At 35.9% G+C, this 22,772-nt stretch overlaps 1 protein-coding gene across 1 annotated transcript in view; it reads right to left on the reverse strand.

The window, feature by feature from the left end:
* LOC107732092 (arf-GAP with GTPase, ANK repeat and PH domain-containing protein 3) overlaps positions 1-22,772 on the reverse strand; it is a 177,268-nt gene that overhangs the window by 36,145 nt on the left and 118,351 nt on the right. Inside the window, exons 10-12 of the mRNA XM_016543339.1 lie at positions 21,842-21,946; positions 18,332-18,503; positions 8,356-8,508 (exon numbers count right to left, since the gene is read on the reverse strand). Of these exons, the coding sequence (XP_016398825.1) occupies positions 8,356-8,508; positions 18,332-18,503; positions 21,842-21,946 (430 nt within the window). The remainder of the gene's footprint in view (positions 1-8,355; positions 8,509-18,331; positions 18,504-21,841; positions 21,947-22,772) is intronic.

A 22,772-nucleotide genomic window follows, 5' to 3' on the forward strand; every position in this document is an offset into this window, starting at 1 on the left:
ACCATAAATGCATATAATTAAAGTCTACTGTGTTTCACAGTCAACACATAGCCAAAAAGCCATAGCCTATGTTTAAAGGAAAAGGGCACTTTTAGATAAACAAGGCAATAATAGTTGGCATTCGTGGAGGTAGCAAAACAAAGTTCTTTATGAACTGCAGGATTGCTTGTAATAAAGATTTCAATGCTAAAGAAACGGCAGTAGAGCTGACTGTTTATGTCAATGGTAAGTTTTCATTTAAAATGTTTGTGATAACGTAAGAAAAGTAGTTAATGTTTTGCCACTTGCTTGAGCAACTTAATATATAAATGTAAAAGTAAATGCAAAAGTAAAAAGCATTGAATAATGTGTTGCTTATATTTATTGCATTTAAACATGTCTATGAAATATTGTATTACTGGACTGTGTAAAAAAGAATCACAATGATGAAAAAGCATATTCAGTAACAATGTTTGGATTTGAAATCAAAATAATGGATAAATGTTGTGTTTGTGGTAAACAGCCACAGATCAGGAGCAGACTCCTGTGTGAAAGCACAGTCCATGCTGCTTCTGTTCCGCTCACGTACCGCACATGGCCTGCATACGCACTGCAAACGGAGTATGTGTGAACCTGGTGTAAAAGGCTGCCTCACATACAGCTCATGAAATCAGGCTTGTGTTGTGTGTAAGCTATTGTGCAACAATTGCACGATTGTCAAAACAAAAACCATCAAATATTTAGGTGAGATAAATACATTTTTGAAAACTGTCAAAAAAAAATGCCCACCTCCACCCCTCAAATTAAAAAATCCCCTCTCACAAGAATCACCTAAAAGAGGAATTCATTTTCAAAAATGAAATTTAGGCCCTGAATAAATGTCTAAAAATCTTGATTGGATCATCACTATAAATAATTCTACATGATAAAAAGAAGGCTTTAAAAAGATCGGTATCGGTGATTGTATCGGCAGATACTGCTTTCTGTGATCGGCGATCGGCCTCAAAAATCCTGATCGGAGCACCCCTAATTTATACTATATCATTCTGACTAATGCTATAGTTTTTTGCCTAGCAGACTAGTTTTGAATAGCTGGCAATCTTGTTTTTTGCCAAAATATGTGAAAAGTTCCCTAAACATACATATTTTTGGTGTGAAAATATTACACAATGTTCTTTAAAATACAGTCTATGAAATAGACAATATATATATATATGTTTAGCTGCTGTGATGTCTGTTCATCAAAGACCATAGAATCTATATATTATCTATATTTAATTTATATTTTTAATTTAAAAGTTGTTATTTTTTAAAGTCTAATAAATGTTCAAATTGATAGCTCTCAATTATACTTGTTTCTACATTAATTTGAAGATTGCATGTGAAATTATTGCAATATAAAAGTATATTAAAAAACTTTAATGTTAGGTGAGATTAATAGCGAATAATTTCAGAAAAATGTGTGATTAATATATATATATAAATATGCCAGCATGCTAAGAAAAATACACTTCTTCAAGATACAGTCTATGAAATCTATGAGATTTTTTAACTGGTTTATACTTAAAACAAGCGAATAAGCAAAAGTGAACTTGTATTAAAGGGGTCATATGATGCTATTTTAAAGATCATTATTTTGAAATTGCATCATATGACCCCTTTAAGACACAGTCTTTGAAAACAAGTCTTAATCTTCTGCAGTGTTGCTACATGTAAATGTATTTTACCTGGAAAACAAGCCAAAAGAGTCTCTCTAAAAACTTAAGAAGTCTGAGGTGAGGTAAATTGAAGTGTGCAAGGGACCTGAATGCATTTACAGCCTAATCTGAGTTTAGCTGGAGCCACTCTTCAGGCAGCAGCAGGAAATAAGGTGGTCAGCTAACCTGCGATTAGCGAGCGTTAGCGTCCCCGCGGGAAACGGCACTTTACGCCACGGATCTGGAGACGAGGGCTGTGGGTGAGCCAGGGAAGATTGGAGGGTGTGAACAAAGAACATTAACTCATTTCTTAATAGCTCTCAATTTTTTCTTCCAGCATACGTGAGGAGAAACTTTGATTTCTCGCAGTCGCTAATTCGAGAGCTAGCGGTGCGGACGGTAATTTTGCGAGGAAGACGATGACGCCCCCCCTCCCTCCACTCCTACCCCTTGACACGGCAGCCGTGTGAGCAGCCCCCGTCCGTAATCAATGCCAATGGCTGCAATTAATGCTGAGAAAAGTGTGCAGAACACAATCACTACTTCCTTCTTATTATTGTCAATTAGAGAGCGCTAATCAAGGCATGGGCAGCACACGTCGCTGCTCTCTCCAAACGAAATGTCAAACTTCATTACAGCCTAGAGCGGGAATCAAACACCCTGCGCTCGCTGCCTCCTCCAGCTCCGCAGGGGCGACGTCTTCTCCGCCCCTAACCACAGCAGACTTCAGATTAGCGCCACACTGCTTGACTAGCTCAGCTGCTGCATGCTAATCTACAGGCTAACCAAATGTAGTCTAAAAGCAGTTCATCACACTTTATTGTGATAATTCCAATAATATGACGATTCAATGCATAAAATGATCAGCAGAGAAAAAAATTCCGCAAACTGCAATGAATGTGTAAATAAGCATTCTATCCATAAAATGATCAACAGAACAAGAAAATCACCTAGCAACTCCTTAGTAACACACTAACAACAAATCAGAATGAATGTGAATTTGAAGATTTTATGCATACAATGATCAATACATAAGAAATATACCTAGCAACCACCCGGAACACCCTAGCAACCATCCAGAAGACCCTAGCAACTACATAGCAATATTTTAACTACTAATAAGAACAAATCCATAAATAATGATTTTAGGCATACAATGATCAGCCGAGCAAGAAAAATACCTAGTAACCACCAGAACACCCTAGCAGCTACATAGCATCATGCTAGCAACCAACTAGAACAAATGTGTAGACAACTACCTAGCAACCACCTAAAACACCTTAGCAACACCCAACCAACCATCCAGAACACCCACGCAACTGCATAGCAACATGCTAGCAACCAACCAGAACAAATGCGTAGACAACTACCTAAAACACCTTAGCAACACCCAACAAACCATCCAGAACACCCTAGCAACTGCATAGCAACATGCTAGCAACCAACCAGAACAAATGCGTAGACAACTACCTAAAACACCTTAGCAACACCCAACAAACCATCCAGAACACCCTAGCAACTGCATAGCAACATGCTAGCAACCAACCAGAACAAATGCGTAGACAACTACCTAAAACACCTTAGCAACACCCAACAAACCATCCAGAACACCCTAGCAGCTGCATAGCAACCAACCAGAACAAACGCGTAGACAACTACCTAGCAACCACCTAAAACACCTTAGCAACACCCAACCAACCACCCAGAACACCCTACCAACTGCAGAGCAACATGCTAGCAACCAACCAGAACAAATGCGTAGACAACTACCCAAAACACCTTAGCAACACCCAACAAACCATCCAGAACACCCTAGCAACTGCATAGCAACATGCTAGCAACCAACCAGAACAAATGCGTAGACAACTACCCAAAACACCTTAGCAACACCCAACAAACCATCCAGAACACCCTAGCAACTGCATAGCAACATGCTAGCAACCAACCAGAACAAACGCGTAGACCACTACCTAGCAACCACCTAAAACACCTTTGCAACACCCAACCAACCATCCAGAACACCCTAGCAACTGCATAGCAACATGCTAGCAACCAACCAGAACAAATGCGTAGACAACTATCTAGCAACAACCTAGAACACCTTAGCAACACCCAAGCAACCATCCAGAACACCCTAGCAACTGCATAGCAACATGCTAGCAACCACTGTAAATGATTGATGGAGTAAGACAACTATCTAGCAACCACCCAGAACACCTTAGCAACACCCAAGCAACCACCCAGAACACTCTATCAACTGCATAGAAACATGACAGAAACCAATTAGAACAAATGTGGAAAAGCGGATTCTATGCATAAAATGGCAACAGAGTGAGAAAACTACCTAGCAACCACCAGAACACCCTAGCAACACCCCGGTAACCACCCAGAATACCCTAGCCTAGCAAATTGCAAAAAAAAAAAAAAAATAGAAACCAATCAGAACAAATGTGGAATGCATAAACTAATCAACAGAGTATGAAAACTACCTAGCAACCACCAGAACACCTTAGCAACACCCTGGTAACCACCTTGAACACCCTAGCAACTGCATTTTCAGAAAATGTAAAAACCCAGTTCCTTTATAAAACTGTACAAAACAAAACACTAGTGAAGTACACAAGATAATTAAGAGATGTTTGATACATGCTGAAAATACAATTCCAAAACACACACACACCGCAGACACTCTCTAGCATGTGCAGCACAGATATCATATAACTAAGAGCAGAGTGCAGATTTAATCAGAAGGATCAGTATTCAGAGGCTGTAGCTTAGAGAGAGAACAACACTCACATCATATGGAAATAGTTACTGTTTGAGAAGATTATCAATCTACCGCTGCTCATCTCAACAGTCCTGATTTGCTGGTTGACCTTCAACCCTTGACAAGGATAATGGCATGACTGGGGCTTGCTTAAGATCTGTTTAACACCTAAATAGGCATCAAAGATGAATTTGCGTAAAACATTCCTGATGATACGCAGTTGCAGATACATGTCGTTCCAGCATGACTTTCTGTTTTCTATGGGACACAAAAGATAATTTTCTTCCATGCAATGAAAGTCAATGAGGTGTAATGTTTTGTATTGTATAGATAAAAACTTTTGTATCTTCTTTTGTACAATACAGCTCAAAAGTTTGGGGTCAGTAAGATTTTGTTATAAAATAAATTAATACTTGTGTTCAGCAAGGATGCATTAAATTGATCAAACGAGACATTTAAATGTTACAAAAGATTTCTATCTCAAAATATTGCTATTTTTTTTAACTTTCTATTCATCAAAGAATCCTGAAAACAAAAATGTATCATAGTTTCCACAAAAATATGAAGCAGCACAACTGTTTTCAACATTGATAATGGTCAGAAATGTTTCCCGAGCAGCAAATCAGCATATTAGAAGGATTTCTGAAGGATCATGTGACGCTGAAGACTGAAAATTCGACTTTGCATCAAAGGAATAAATTAAATTATTAACTATATTAAAATAGAAAAGAGTTCTTTTAAATTATAATAATATTTTACTAATTATAAATTACAATTTACTGAATTTCTAATCAAATAAATGCAGATTTGGTGAGCAAAAACAACTCCAAACATTTGAAAGGTAGTTTACATCTCTAAATTCATCCTTATAACACTAGCACTAAAAAAAGGTAACAAGATATCTTAAATTTCAATTAAATTTCCAGTATCGGCCAATATATTGATACTGGAAATTCTAGTTTACATCTCTAAATTCATCCTTATAACACTAGCACTAAAAAAAGGTAACGATATCTTAAATTTCAATTAAATTTCCAGTATCGGCCAATATATTGATACTGGAAATTTAATTGTGCATGCTTATTTTTTCTATTTTTACATTTAGATTTCCGTCATCGTCATAGATTTCCGTCTTTAGTTAAATGTAATTCATCAATTACATTTGATTTTGTATACTGTAAATTTGAATTTTCCTGGTTCTGATTCCCTTGTAGCATTTAATTAGATTTTTTTTTGTGTGTGTGCTTTATTTTTAATTTATTTAGACAAAATAGCATAGAATCAGCCATTTGTTGTTTATTTGCCAGAGTATGAACATAATTACTGGCTGATCAGTATCTGACATTAAAATAAGTAGTTAAATATCAAAGCGACCTACTCACTAGTCAACTAGTCAGTTGTTGTACAACTAGTTCAGCATGCATGTCTAACCATACCCCAATGCACATCACATGAACACAAGAACACATGAACACAAGAACAACGACAAAACAGAAAAGAAAACCTGCAATCTTCCACCCAACAAATGAGGTTTTCTCTAGGTGTGCACTTTCCCAAGATCTCCGATATAAAACTCTATTATCTCCATTATGACCTGTAAAGCTATAATACTCTCAGTAAACGCAAGAACCGAGAGGCTGATGGGTAACAGGTCATAGAGAAAATGCATCCACCAAATCCTGATACAGCTAAAAGTCTGAGTATGTGTGCTTGTGTGACAATAACTATTTTACACCAGGGCCTAATGAAGTGCTTTGTCACACACACACACACACACACACACACACATATGCAGCTCATTCTGCGGCTATGGCCGCTTTGAGTAATTCTGCTTTAGGATGTGGAGCTGATGGGTGTAGACGGGGGGCCGATGGCGGAGCGGGGCTGAAATTGATTGTTCGACAAGCAGAGACGAGCAGAGAAGGGCGAGTGTCGCGCGGCATCGTGTTCTGTCTGCGACACCACGGGGCCACACGGCGGGGCCTCCATTTTGCTCATAAAGAGCGCTCTTTAAACTAGCGGGGCCCCTGGGACCCTAACAGAAGGAGGGGGGGAGGAGAGAAAGAGAGAGAGAGGGCGAGAGACAAAAACGGAGACGGCGATAGCGCGAGGGCGGGGGGGAGAAACAGAGCAGCTGCTAATGAGAACGACGAGTGCGCAAACATGCATGGAAATGACTGTTATTCTGTTGATGTGCATTTAAGTGCTTTTTTACTGCCAGCCGACAAAGAGAGGGAAATAACCAGTGATGAATGTTGTCCCCGTAAAGCATTCATTTTCCAACGCGGGAGGGGAAAAAAAGAAGTAGTGAAGACGGGGGGGAAAATGTGCAGCGTTGTTATGCCCGGCAAATATATTATTTGACTTCACTCAAGTGCACTGACAGGATGGAGAGAGAGAGAGAGAGAGCGAGAGAGAGAGAAAGAGAGAGAGATGATAGGCGAAATGGAGAGACTATTTGCAGTTGGTGGCGGGACCAGAGTTGCCATTAAAAAGCTGCAATTACCAAATTATCCTGATTAGCGATTGGCTTGTTAACAGCAAAAACCACTGATACAAGTAATGAACAAAAGTGCCATAGTTTCTACAGTTACTACTACTAATAGACTAATAACATATTAAAAACCTTCAGTTTGTCGCAAACAAAGAGCAGTTGCTGAATTATTCTGACTGGTTTAAAGTTGCGATGAAATGGATCTTTTATTCATTATTGTGTATATGTTTATTTCATATAAGTTCATCTGAGTCTAATTATTGGAAAGCAAAAATAATGTAGGGCGGGCCTTGGCTCTATGCATCGGTTGTTGATTGGATTTTGAGATGTGGGCGTTGCATTCAAAAATAGAGGTAGTTGAATGAAAGCTTGCTGGGGTGGATTTTGTTCACAATTAACTTTTTTATGGACTGCGATGATGCATTTCCAGTTATTACCATTTTTAATCTAGCAGTTTTTGTATTTTCATTTTTTAAAGATGTAATGTACACTAGCAGTCAAAAGTTTGGGATCTGTAAGACTTTTTAATGTTTTTAAATATCTTTTCATCTCACCGTGGCTGAATTTGATCAAAAATACAGTAAAAATGGTGAAATATTATTTGAATTTAAAATAAATATTTTCTATTTGAATATATTTTTAAATGTAATTTATTCTTGTGATGCAAAGCTGAATTTTCAGCATCATTACTCCAGTCTTCAGTGTCACATGATCCTTCAGAAATAATTCTAATATGCTCATCTGCTACTCAAGAAAAATTCATTATTATTATCAATGTTGAAAAGCACTGCTTTCAAACTTTTCGACCTGTACTGTATGTTTATAACACTATACTTGGTGTTTTATTATCTTGGCATTAAATTACAGAAAACTTGTGTGTTTCTTTACAACAGCTGAGGAAGTGATTGGAAGTGACATTTTTCTCTCTTCTGACCAACATAATCAATCTCTTGATATGTTTTTACTCTTTTTGGAAAGTCATAAAAATGGACATGGAAAAATCATGGATTTAATTAGCTATTTGGGCAAAGTTATATTTGTTATAGTTTCCGTTCACTACTATTGAAGTTTACACAACTATGACTAAATACTAAAAACTAAAGTCTTTTGGCCAATTACCATTGTGCATTATATAGAAATATAGAAATTATATACTAAAAATCACAGGTATTGATGCATTCATTGCATGTTATTGTACTAATTTGGTACAACTGGTGCATAATCCCACCATCAGTGACCCTGAAGTACGACCTAAAATCTGCTGTAAATATCAAAGCAATGCGAAAAACAACTGTCAAGAAAAAAACCTGGTTGAATTTTAAACATATCATAAATTAAAAGACTGATTTGAGACAGAAATTAAAAAGGGAAGTGTCTGTAGTTAGGTAGAGCACAAGTTTCTTGGCTTTTCCTCTGACCTGCCGTGGTGCTGATAACAGCCTCGCTCCACTGTTCTGCGCTGGACACAGAGAACGAGCGCTGGTGCATCCCCTCTTTACTAGTTCCCAAAGCCACGCCAGCCGCCGAGCCCCCAGACTGCAGGGAACTGCTGCTGTTAGAGTGAGGAGTGCCTGCCAGACGAGGAGAGAGAGAGAGAGAGAGAGATTCAGTTAGAGAGACGTTCAAATCACATTTCACAGACCTTTGTGTGTATGTTAAATGCACCTTAGCACCTTAAATGTACATATTAGCACCAAAAGTATATATAGTACACTCAGAAAAAAGGTACAAAAACTGTCACTGGGGCAGTACCCTTTGAAAAGGTACTAACATGTAACTTTTATGGTACCAATATGCACCCTTTAGGGGTAAATAAGGTACAAAAGTGCCTTATTAAAATACTTTTTGAAAAGGTACTACGTCCTAGTGACAGCTTTTGTACCTTTTTTCTGGGAGTGTAGTACCTTAAAGATACATATTAGTACCTAAAGTGTATAAAGTAGTACCTAAATGGTACATATTAGCACCTTTTGAAAGAGTACAGCCCCAGTGACAGCTTTTGGACTTTTTTTTTTCCTGAGCGTGCACGGCATGTTGGAGCTATGGCCCAACGGTTTCCACATATAATCCACCCATTCTCACTACTATCTTTATAAATAAATGTGGCAATAAGGCCAAAAACAACAACATTAGAGCTCAAACATTAGAGCACAGTGCTAGCAACACCAAGGTCATGGGTTCGATTCCCAGGGAATGCACGAACTGATAAAATGTATACCTTGAACACAATGTAAGTCACTTTGAGATAAATGCATCTGCTAATTGTAAACGTATACTGTAGTACTAAATGACTACCATATTCATTCACCATGGTATTTACATGACACCACAAGGAATTATTGTCGTTTATAATTAGCTAATCGATTTAAAGGGATAGTACACAGTTGAGGGTAGCCGATGACTTCCACAGTATTTTTTTCTATGCTATGGAAGTCAATGGGTACCGTCAGTGTTTGGTCACCAAAATGTCTTCTTTTGTGTTCAGGAGAAAAAAGAAACTCATACAGGTTTGGAACAAAATGAAGGCATGTAAATGACAGAATTTGAATTTTTGGGATAACTATCCCTTTAACAAAAATCCACCAGTTTCTGCCAAAAACACCACAGTTACTTCAGTTTTTGTAAATGTAAATCATACTTCACATCACAAGTCAAAATTACCATAGTACGTGTAAAAAAATCTATAGCAAAACTATGTTTTAGTTATTACTAAAACCTGAAGCCAATCAGCAAACAATCTCAGAACCACCATTTTCCTATAGACAAGATGAGAACCATAAAGTATCAACCACATGCGGGACTAAAGAAGTTACAGTAAAGATTCTGCGTATATATTCTGTATCTGATCGCCGCGCTCGTCTCTCCGTGCTACATGAGCAGTCAGCGCCTCACCCTGCTCCCTCTGCGTTTCTGCCACTAATTAGCCCTTAATTAACAAGATACACTCGGAACGGTAATTAGCTCTCCCCCACTCTCCGCCTGACACATCCATCTCTCCCGGCGGCAGTGGCTGTGCTGACGGCCCTCCCTGGCTTCAATCAGCGGGTTCACCGGCCCCACCGTGTCGCATGGGGTCCTTTCCTCCTGTTTCTGAAAAACAGGCGCCCTGCTTGATGGAGACGATGGATCATCTTTAAATCTCCACATTCCAGGCTCAAGGTCAGGTTCAGATGGATACCTATGTAATGATTTTTTCTTGCCTGTTTCTTCTTTAAGATCCAACATTGTTTGCTCTCAGCTCATTTTCAAATTGGTTTCATATTGCCGTTAGCCTATTCTTACTGAAATGTTTAAAATACAGCACATTACTAAAATTACATTTTGTAATGGGCTGTTTATATGCTTCGGCCGTTCCTGAGGCTTTAAAGAAACAGTAGACATATGATTTTGTCTATGCATCGGAACGATTTCTTAAGCGTTAACGTAAACCGCATCACGCAATCCATTTAAAAGTTTTACCCACATGCACTTCAACAAAAAACTTGGAAAGCACACAGAAAACATTGATATTTTATTTACTAGGCTCTAATGCATTTCACAGTGGGACTAAACTTTTCTCTGTTGTTTTTCGCTTTATGCAATTTTGTCTTTTTCTCCGACACGTTTCCTTCGCTCCCCTCCCTCCGCAGCGCTGATTTGGAGCATGCTAATTTAGCAAGTACTCCACAGCGTGAGCTTGAAGCTCTATCGCTCTCTCCCTGCAAGAGACGCCCTTCCCCTATGGGGACCGCAAGATTAATATTCTCGCACCCAACAAGATAATTACTGATACTAATTAGACATGATTATGTGAATTTGATACACTTATTACTCTCGCTAATGGTTAGGACGCATTAGGCTAACAAGAGTCTGTTCTTCGCAGTTTACTTTGGTGCCTGGCAAAAAAAGCGCCTTGACACAATCAGTAGTAATTCGTGAGTAATTGAAAGAATAGAGGGTTATTCTTATATTTGTCTGTTCGGAGACATGTAATCACACTAGTATTGTTGAAGAGAAGATTTTATTAATTCTGTCATAATATTGCCCCTGACTAGATCCCTCACCAATGAATAAAATAAGACGCCGCTATTACTCGGATCAATGCCGTACGATATTGGCATCCTGCAGAAGAGGTAATTATTGTTTTGGAGCAAATTGCTTATGAACTATGTGTTCATAAACCCATTGGAGTATCAATGATGTTTCTTTAATGCTCATAAAAACCTGCAGCAATGTACTTAAATGTGTTATAACCCACTAACTGATGATGAGGACACTGCAGACTAAAATATAGATATGTAATCTAAAAATAAAATTGAAATTGTTAATGTTTTAAATATGATAATAATAAATTAAGTGCATTTACTATATAGTATATTATAATTCTATTAAATGTATTATCAATTTTTATATACTTATACATAATATATAATATATAACATTTATTGTACTGTTAATCTTTAATATATTATAAATCATATTATAAATACATAAATTATATAATTAACATATTTTTGGAATTTATGTATTTACAATATATACTATAATATGCATTATATCTCATCATATATTTTCATTATATTATAATATTATGTATTTATAATATGAAATCACATAAATATATTTATGTAATTTATGCATTTAAATATAATCAGTAATATTACTATTAATATTATATGTCATAATAAATATAGAAAGTCTATCTATGAAAATATATCTAAATATATAGCCTATAACTGTGTCCCAAATGACGCACTATACACTATGCACTTATACACTATGTACGTATGCACTATGTACTCATCCATGTAGTGTATGAATTTTATAAGGTTATTTTGTCATTAATAATTGGAATCTGATAGCCCCTCCCCATTTGCGACGTAATAAAGCTGCGACAGTTGAATGCATGAAGTGTCCAACATTCCACACTTCTTTTTTCAGTTATTTAAGTGCATCATCTGGGTATTTTTCTTTTAGGAATTTTCAGTGTGAACTCACTACTCGCACTATTTATACTACAAAAGTCATAGAATAGTGCATAAATACGTGATTTGGGACGCACCTTATCTATCTATCTATCAAAATGTAATTTATGTATTTATGATATTAATTACATATTTTAATTAGATCTATCTATCTATCTATCTATCAAAATGTAATTTATGTATTTATGATATTAATTACATATTTTAAATTAAATGTCATAAATAGGATCTATCTATAAAAAATTCAATGAAATATAAAAAAATCTATCTATCCATCCATCCATCCATCCATCCATCTATCAGCTTAATACTATAAAATATCAAAATATTAATAGATAACACTATTTTTTTTTCTTCAAAGAACATGATCAAGTTATTTTTGCAGTTCTGTTTGGTGCTACTAGTGTCAAAGAAACTGTACTCTACACCTTTAAAGACGAATGTTCCACTAAACTTGATAACTATGTGCTTTAACGGTTCTGTTTTGCATGCATGTACAAACGGTCAAATCATTATCAGATGGTATAGAAAATAACACCCCAATCTCCTTTGCTCTTTTCTTGCTATCCGTACATGCTATTAGGCTAAGTATTAGGGTCCTAGCGAAGGGAGGCCTGAGGTTGTGGTGTTAAGTAGAAGCGATGGATTAGCAGGGGGTGGGCGATGATTTCTCCTCATCTCTCCTCGTTTCTCTCGCCGAGCGCTGTCAGATGGCTGATGAGCCGTGGAGCGAGCCCTGACCCTCTGAGCCGCTGCTGCCATTATATACAAGTGCGGAGATAATGAAGCATCCATGCTAATGTGGAGGAGAGGGCGGGGGAGGGGTCAGGGTGGAGGGGGGGCCGTTAGATCATCTGCTGTTCAGGTCAAGGCGAAACGGCACCGAAGACGCCCTTACAAACTGACAGCTGCCTGGATGGACCGCCTCTGAGTGGAAATACGTACGGATTACATTGTGTCCGTTTGCGTAAACTGCAATGATCTCAACATTCGAAATACGGCAGGTCTGACGGAAATGTCGCGACAACCAATAAACCGATATCTCCAGCCACAACTTTGAGAGCGTATGACTCAAGCTCATCGAATGCAGAAATGGCATCCATTCGATTTCAAGCAGTGTATTGGATAATAAGCATCTGAAAGTGTTTTAGAAAGACTTGCGATGTACAAAACATCTTATTTCCTTCACACATATAAAAGAGCATCCGAAATGATTGTGCCATTATTGAAAGAGACTGTCATGAGACTAACGTATGTGGTAAAGTGTCCTTAAAGGAGACTCAATCATAAAAGTGCTGGATGAGGACATTCATACACACAAACACATCAACATTGTTCATTTAGAGGGATCTGGGATTGACTTCAGGTTTGGAGGCGAAAAATTTGGTTGATGCTGATGTGGATGGCTAGATAGAAGGGTAGCCATTATAAAACCAATATATATATCTCATAAAAAAGATGTATATTCTCACAGTACTTACTAAACTGTAGTGGTCAGGAGTTTTTCAACAGCCAAAGCATTTTAAACTTGCTTAATTTTGTATACAAGTACTTTTTAAACAGTAATAAGTTAGTGACCTGTTAGATATTAGTGCCATTTGCATTTACCTCAACCAACGGCACAAAGAAAATGACAGTAACATTAATGAAATTCACCAAAACAAAAATGCTTAAAGTATTTTAAAACTGATTATTTGCACTATTAAATTGTAAAAAGTACATTTAAAATGTAGCCTACGCATGGCAGAATGAACACTTCTTTAAATTGGCAATTGGACTTTTATCAGTCAAGCGATAATTTGAAATAACAAAATACTAGAAGATTTATCAGCCTCTCTTTAAAATGCTTGAAAAAATAAAAAAATAAAAAATAAAATAAAAATAATATGTGAAAACAGAAAATATTCACTATCCATTGACAAAGCTGCCAGTATATTTTTTTAAACCAGCGAGAAAAACCAAGTTCTGTTCACCCAAATGAACAGTTGTCAGCAAATGTGATCAGTTCTAAAATAACCAAATATCAGCTGATTTATTGGTTTATTGACAACAGAAAACATGCATTATCTATCAACAAAGATGCAAGATTTCAACCATTGTGATCACCTCTAAAACAACCAAATGTCAACTAATTTATTGGATTATCACAACTAAATAATTAAAAAAAAAATTATTTGAAAACAGACAACATGCACTACCCACTGACAAAACTGCCGGTAGATTTAAAAAACTGACAAATGGCGGGAAAAAACTCTTTTGTATAGCCAACTGTGCAGTTATTGGCCACTACGATCATCTCTAAAATAACCAAATATCAGCCAATCCATTGGTTTATCAAGTCTAAAAAAAAGGAAAAAAATATTTCTAAAAATTATTTGAAAACAGACAGGCATGCACTATCCATTGACAAAGCTACCGATAAATTTAAAAACTGACAAAATGCAGGAAAAATTCCTCTATTCAGCCAAATTTTCTCATTGCATTTCACATTTATCGGCCATTGCGACCATCTCAAGATGACTGAATATCGCATATATATCAAGTCTATCACTGCACAAGGTACATCTTGGTTCACGCCTTCATCTGAATCCTGTGTACTACACATAAATGAACACGAGCAGCTCGGTGTGAATCTCTCTCGTACACACACCTCTACAGCAGATGTCATTGATTAAAGCTGATAGGCAGGCCCATTAGCGCTTTGATATTATATATCTGTCAGCGGTGACACAACTGAACGCACGCTTGCAGAATGATCATATTTAAAATGGTTCCGGTGAATACTTAGCAGAAAGATTAGACCGGGCCTCATCGAGACACATGCGTTCATTCATTTGCGCTCCTTCACTCCCTCACTCTTTCTTTTTCTCATCCTCACCCCCCCTCATCTCCTCAATCCCACACACCCCCCAGAGTTCCTAATGGTCTTTAGATCAGAGGGAAGTGTATGAATTACAGACTACAGAAAAAGACAGGGCTCAGCTAGACCGCTACGAATGAAAAATTACCCCTTTGTTCCCTCGCATCAATTGCATGCCTAATGAAATCAAAATCAGATTGCATAATCAAGTGTACGTCCTCCACTCGGCGGAGGCCCACTGCGAATCGTAACCTTTCCCTCTCGAGTGGAAATTAACACAATTTTCCTCTAATACGGCGCAGAGTAGAAAAGGGAAATGGGGAAAACGGCCCGTGTCAGATCGGGACCCGAGCGTTCCGGCGTCAATTTGCGCTAAACCGAAGGTCAAATGGCGTATCTGAAAAATAACACCAATAAAAAGCCATCTCAGAACTGCAAATGTGGTATAAAACATGTAAAAACATAAGATAAACGCCTCGTGTATAGACACTCCTATAAAAATAGTTCAAAACGTCAAAACTGGTTTGGCTTCAATGATTGAAATCAACATGAAATCCCATCCACAACCCATTTTACTTCCTAAATGTGATGTATTTCCAAACTAAACCGACTGAAAAAGGAGAAGGCACTTGATTTTTATGTCAGGAATTGACTAGATCATGAAAAGTTGACAGTGTTATTATAATCAACTAAGTTACTGACAAAAATATTATTTGATATTAGTTGTTTTTTTGTTCTGTAACTCGTAACTTCAAATTTTTAGTTTTAATATTAGATTATTGGATTAGTCGATAACATAAATGTAATATAACATCCATAGGTGGATCTGAATTAAGTTGCATACTAGTGAGAATGTGTAACTTGTGAAAATGCACTACGTGTAATATGTAAAATTAATAACGGTTTCTAAAGCATGATGAATTCATTAAACAATAATAGATATTTTAAGTAGATAAAGTGAAATTTAAAATGAAATTTAAAGTTTCATACATTAAAAAAAAAAATGTTTAAAAATGTTTTTCACATTTTTGTTACTAACTAAAATTGTATTTTGATCAACTAAATTTAAAATTATTTTGGAGTAAAATTAATAATAATATTGATTAAATTTAAAAGAAAAAAATGTAAAAATTTGTAATTACATCAGTAAGTAATTAGATTTATCTATAGGAAGACAAATATTTAAAGTTTGATACATTTAAATGTTTCAACGGTTATTTTTTTTTGAATTTTTGAAAAATATATTTGAATTTTTTTTTTTTTACAGTGTTTTTTTCACATTTTTGTTACTAACTAAAATTGTATTTTGATCTACTAAATTTAAAAATAATTTTGGAGTAAAATGAATAATAATATTGAGTAAACTTTAAAGACATCAAAATAATAAAATACGTAAAAAATGATTAAATCAGTAATTAATTAGATGTATATATAGAAAGATTATGAAGACAAATATTTAAAGTTTGATACATTTAAATGTTTTAACATTTTTTAAAAATTGTTATTTGTTTACAGTTTGTCATTTTTTCAGTTTTGTTACTAACTAAAATTGTATTTTTATCAACTAAATTAAAAATAATTTTGGAGAAAAATGAATAATAATATTTATATATAGCAAGATTATGAAGACAATTATTTGGATTACTGTGCACAATAAAACCAGAAATATGCTTTGAGAAAAAATATCAAATATAAAAATATTACATTTCTTTTTCGTGTTGGTTTTCTGTGATACATCACATCCATATGTGCAACTAGGCTTTTAACCTCAATACAAATGTAACCAGTCTTAACTAATGCTCTTATTCGTGTGTATCTGCTGCCTGAGGCCACGTTTGAGCTCTTTACCCAGAAATCTCTATTTTCTGCAGCTTGAATAAAACAGGTCCAGATGTTGCGACTATTTCAGGTCCGCATGCCCCAAAATTCTCCTCCTTTCAACCTTACGTTCACCCTCTCCTCTGCAGTCGACTGAAGGTTAATTAGTTGCCAACCTGAAAGCATTATCAACTTTTGTGGTTCTCCGAGCAACCCGATTCATGTGGCCCAGCAACACTGACAAATGCTCCTTATGTCTCTGTGACTAATAAACCCTCGTCCCTATTCAACACAAGACTGGACACCAGCCAGAAAACTGCAATTCCCAGAAGCCCTTGCTGACCTGTCTTTAATGGTGCAAAAGCAATTAGCCCCAGCTAAGTGATACTGAGGTCCTGGCCGGTTATGTTTCCACAGCGGTCGTGCCAGCTTGCAGAGCCCCTGGAGAAAGTTGCTCCTGTTTTTTATTAATTACACTTGATCTCAGCTCTCTAAATCCAATTATACCTTCCCAAACTCCCTCTCAGTACCGAGAACCTGTAAATCAGAACGGAGTAAATCTGGTTCTTGCAGGCCAAAAATAAAGCAAATTCAGCCAAAAATTAAAATCAGCAGTGCAAACAACCTAACATAAGTTTTCTGAACGGATATCAGTGACAGTTTACTCAAATAGTTCCTGATTTTTTAAATATTTATAAGAACTATGACATATTTTAATGAATCAATTTAACGTGAATTTGAAATTTGGTAACACTTTACTTAAAGCCTTTATGTATAATGCATAATAAAGGGTTATTATAAGTTATAATGCATTATAATTATTCATAATGCGTGTTGTAAGACATGATACTTTGTCATAAATAATTATAACCAAATTTAAAATAATTATAATGTAACAATGAACTGATAAGTGTTATAATGTATTCATTGCGTTTACAATTATTCATGAGATTGTTCAGTGCATTAAAATGTGCATTACAAGGCATAATTAATGCATTAAAACTATTTTTATAATGCATTATACATAAAGGCTTTAAGTAAAGTGAAATTTTTGTTTAAATAAAAACAACCTGATTTGTGGCTTGTTAAGTAAATAATTATAATTATAAATAATTAGAATGTTATAATGTTTTTGACTTAAAATACTGTAGCACATTTTGAAACAAATACATTATAAATGCAATAAAAACATACTTTTTAATACTCATTTGGTTACTGTGAACAATTTATTATTACACATTAAAAATTGTCTTAGCAATTTTCCATGAGAATTTTTATGAAGAATGCATGTAAATATTACCTGTTGTATTATTTAGTATATCTAGTAGTTTTTTGGTATTTAAGTATTTTCTAGTATTTAAATATATTAAATTTTTTTCTAGTATGCAATCATATTCTAGTACTTCACTTTTTTGTGACCAATTCATTGTCATAGTGTGAACAATTTTTATTGCACATTACTTTAAAAAAAATTGTATGCACAATTTTCCATGAAAACGTAATGTAATAACTTGCTTCGCCTCTGAAACAACTTCCCATTTCGGCTGATATCACCAATTCCCCCAGCTGACTCATATAGAAACACTTCTGCTGCATTTTTTGTTGAGTATTCTTGCAAATGTCACATTAAAAAGAAGAAAATTGGTTTTGAACACCATTTCATGTCAAATTTAATGCTGCTACAATCTGTACACAGAATATCTTCTCAGAATATCTTTAAGGCATAACACCACTGACGGGGTTCATACTCACTTGTGGCCCCGATGCCGAGTTGTAAAGTGCTGCGGTCTTTGGTCAGTCCGTTGGTTTTGGGGCTGGCTGTAGGGGCGACCGTCGCCACCGCTCTGGGCGGCCTCTTACCAGGCACCTTCACCGTCGTCCGCAGCAAATCGATTTCTTTACCGTGGACATTCTGCATGTAGTCCTGAAAAATTAAATACAACAGTGTGTAGTTTTAGATCTAGGCCGGGAAAAATGTTAAATGTAAACACAAGTTTGGCGCACTTTGAACGAGTACGAGGCTGTAAAAGGCAGAATCCATTCAATAAGTTTCAAAATTAAACATTTCAAGTTCCGATTCAATTCAACATAATGAGTAAAAACAAGACTATTTTAGTACACCATTTCAGCCTCATTTTTGGACGAATGCACGTTACACTGAAAACAACTGGTGTAAAAACATTTTTACTCAGAAATTGTTAGTAAATTTCACAAAGAAATTGCAAGTAATGCATTGAATTAAGCATTAAATGTAGAAAAAAAATGAAATGTTCTTGTAAAAAGTACTCCAATAATTGCAAAATAATTTTTACAGTGTACCTGAACCAACAATTGTCATAAAATCATTTGGTGCAGTATTGTTTAGTTACCAACTCTAGTAATTAAGGTTTTGGGTATTTAAGTCAATTCTAAAATGCAAGTATTGAAATTCAAGATTTTAAGTATGTTCTAATATTTCTAGCTATACATATACAAAAGACATATTTTCAATATTTTGAAAATGAATCTACACTTAACAGTAGACTTTAAAAAAAAAAAAAAAATTCTTGTACGTTTTACAAGAAAATTGTATTTGACTATTTCTAAAATACTTTCTACCTCAACATTGTCAATATGTTACTAAATGTGCCACATTTTTGTAATTATTTGTGAAATCTATTAGCAATTTCTAAGAGAAAATTGTTTCTAAATCAACTTTCCAGTGTATAACTGTCTGCACTTTTATCATTCACTGCCTCATTTTCATTTGCCTCAAATTCAACATGCCACCAACTTTGACTAAAGTTTATGCGAACAAACAGCGCACAGGTGCAGCGCATCTATAACCTACCAAAGAAACTTTTTACAGGTCTTGTAAAACAAACACAGCAGCTTTGGACAATCAAAGCAGCACCAGGCCCACGCAATCTAGTATTTCACCTGTTTCCACGCTGCCGCAGATTAGCAGAATTAGCATTAATGACCGCGAGCAGACTCATTCCCATTTAAATCGGGCTATTCCATTTTCATGGGAGTGTGCGAAGCGCAAATGGGTTAAGCCAAGGTGCAAATCACCCTGCTCAGCACAAAAGAGGCGAGCAGAGATTTCGGCCTTGGAAGTCTCCCGCCAACTCCTCTTCACTTTTATTGCGCCCCATAAAGCACTAATTTTTTCAAAAGCCTCAGTACTAATTACCCAGTGAGCGCTCTCATTCCATTTTATTGCTGGAATTAACAGCCAGTTTGAGGCGCAGAAAGCTATTAAGATGTGTGATTAAGCCATATTCAATTAGTTTCTACAAACAATTTAATTGATGTAGCAGACAGAATTAACAGAAGGGGATTGTGGGATAGCTCGGCTGGCTGCGGCGCAAAATTAAACCGTCGTTTCCGTCTCTCTCTCTCCTCGTCTTTCTCGTTGAGCTAAACGAGTGGTCCACAGGTGTCCAAACCCAAACGTCTCTAACGATTACGACGCCCGTGGCATCGCGTGCCTATTACACACATCGCTGGCATGAGATGCACATTATATCGCTAATAAACACGCGGTTGATGTGAGAGACGTGAGTTTGGCCAAGATATTAATTTCGGTCATAGTCCGCGGAGGCCGCTAAATGTGTCTCATGTAACGCATCTCGCACGGTCAAGGTACGACGCTTCTCCAGTGGATCTTAATTAGGAGGCCCTTATTAATTACTAACCTGTGTTAAAAGCGTCGGAGAAACGCAAGAACAAAGATAGGCGTGAGTGCGACGTATGCAAATGAGGGGAGCGGTGGAGAAGGGACGTGTGAGAAAGCTGGAGAAGCAGAGAGAGGGGATTTTCAGAGGTATTAAGAACATGCGGGGGTTCTGACAGAGATGAATGTTCCGCGCAGAACGGACTGTGGAGTTCCCGCGGGGAGTGCCGTAAGAAACGCGCGCTGCTGTAGCAACCGGAGAGCAGCTGACCTGTCCGGCTCTCGTCTGTGTTTATTGGAAACCTACAAAGTACCTCAGAAATAGCAATAGAAATAGAAATTCGCTCACGCTGAATCTGAATTTCATTAAATCATGCTAGACAATCTATCCCGTCCAAACGTTCTGCCACGTCAACGTCTTAATCAATTTCATGGTGCTTTTAACTGGAATGTGAGGTCTGATTTGTGAACAATTCGCTTGTTATGCAAAAGTGTTCAAACGAATCAAAGTGTTTGTTGATAACTTGACCGCAAAGCAAATCAGATGTTAAAAGAACGTTAGGAGAACGTTAAAGGAACATTCTCCAAACCTAAAGGCAACATTCTGTTTACATGAAATAATGAGAGAACCTTAGGATGTTCTTTTTTTTTTTAATATTATTTTTACAAAATCCAAAACAAAAAATAGGCCTAACCTCGTCAAAAACAGAGAGAGAGAGAAAAAAAATCACGAAAACAAAGATGAAGAAAACCAAGAAAAATCATATCTTCATATATCAACAATCAGTGAAGTATATAAAATGAAAAGCAAAAAAAGTAGGATGTCCGTTTTAGGAACATTCTGAGAATTCTTATGATCTGGAATCCATAAATTATTATTAATGAACTATAATAATTCTTAATGAATTATATTAAATATTTGGTTCAACTGGAAATTAACACAATTGAATTAAGAGTTACATTTAGAAAAACTGAAATAGTATTTTTTTGTAAAAAGTTCTACAATAATTGAAAAATCATATTTTTTAGTCTACCTGATCCAACAAATGTCATAAAAACTGTCATTTGGTTCAAGAATGATTTAGTTACCAACTCTAATAATTAAGGTTTTGGGTATTTAAGTATTTTATAGTATTTAATTCTATTCTAATATGCAAGTATTTAAGTATATTCTAATACTTCCTAGAATTTACATTTTTTTTGTGAACTTAAGACATATTTTGAATATTATGAAAATGAATCAACATCTAACAGTAGACTGTAAAAATGATTTTTGAAGTTGTAAATACAGCAAAGATGATTGGATTACATTTTACAAGAAAATACTGTTTCAGTCTTTGTGCTTTAAAAATTCAAGTTTCATTCAATGCATTATTTGCCAATTCTTAATAATTATTTGTGAAATTTACTAGCATTTTCTGAGTGAAAAGTTGGTGAGTAGGTAAACGTGTGACACGGAATGCATGAGTTTACACCAAACACAAATCAGTGAATCATTTATTTGAACCAGTTTACTGAATCTGAACTGAATCATCAGAATGAACCAATTCAGCAAAATGAATCAGACATCTGATCTCTAACAGCAGAGGAGACGGCATACTCACATGTAAACTGGGGTGGTACGTGAGCAGACCATTGTCACACAAAGTGACGTATTTCTTCTTCCACTCCTTATTAAGTGACTTCCCACTTCTTTTTAATAAAATCCCCTGTGCAAGACAAAAACAATCAGTTATGAGGAGATTTCAAATCAGAAAACGTTCACAACACTCTGAATAATAACCTGCTGGTTCATTTTAATAACTCATTTTCAGGATTGGTATAAAGAAGGATCAGATGTCGAGACACTGTCATAAAGTAAAGCAGAAGTTTCCCATGCAGCACTGTGAAGCCTCATGTACTCATTCACACCGAGTCACAGACACTCATTTGCATACATTTAAGGCCTATTTACACATAGCGTAGATTTTCAGTCAATTCCCACACGGTTAAAACAAAACAATGCATCCCTATAGAACTCATCACACTGAACATTTGCCGTCAAACGAATGCTTTGTTTTATTTTAGTATGTTTCGCTCACGTTTGTTCATGCTAATTTTTGCCACTAATTTTCTTCAGTGATCTGTTCAGTGATCTAGTCATTCTTGGTGTGAACAGTGCTTTACATTTATTGATTTAGTAAACGATTCATCCAAAATGACAAATTAGAAATAATACAACAAAAAGAATAACTGCATAGCAGCCAGAAAAACATTACATTTTCAAGTAACCTGCCAAAAAACCTCACACTTTAGTCACTCCTAGTTTTGAAAAACACATTTGAAAGTAATTTCCTTCAGCATATTTTTGCCATAAGCTGCCGAGAAATATTATTTCCTTATATAAAATGTGTTATTAAAATTATATATATATATATATATATATATATATATATACAGTGGTGTGAAAAAGTGTTGGCCCCCTTCCTGATTTCTTCTTTTTTTGCATGTTTGTCACACTTTAATGTTTCAGATCATCAAACAAATTTAAATATT

Source organism: Sinocyclocheilus rhinocerous, unplaced genomic scaffold (assembly GCF_001515625.1).
Source record: "Sinocyclocheilus rhinocerous isolate Xijiao unplaced genomic scaffold, SAMN03320098_v1.1 scaffold97, whole genome shotgun sequence".
Taxonomy (NCBI): domain Eukaryota; kingdom Metazoa; phylum Chordata; class Actinopteri; order Cypriniformes; family Cyprinidae; genus Sinocyclocheilus; species Sinocyclocheilus rhinocerous.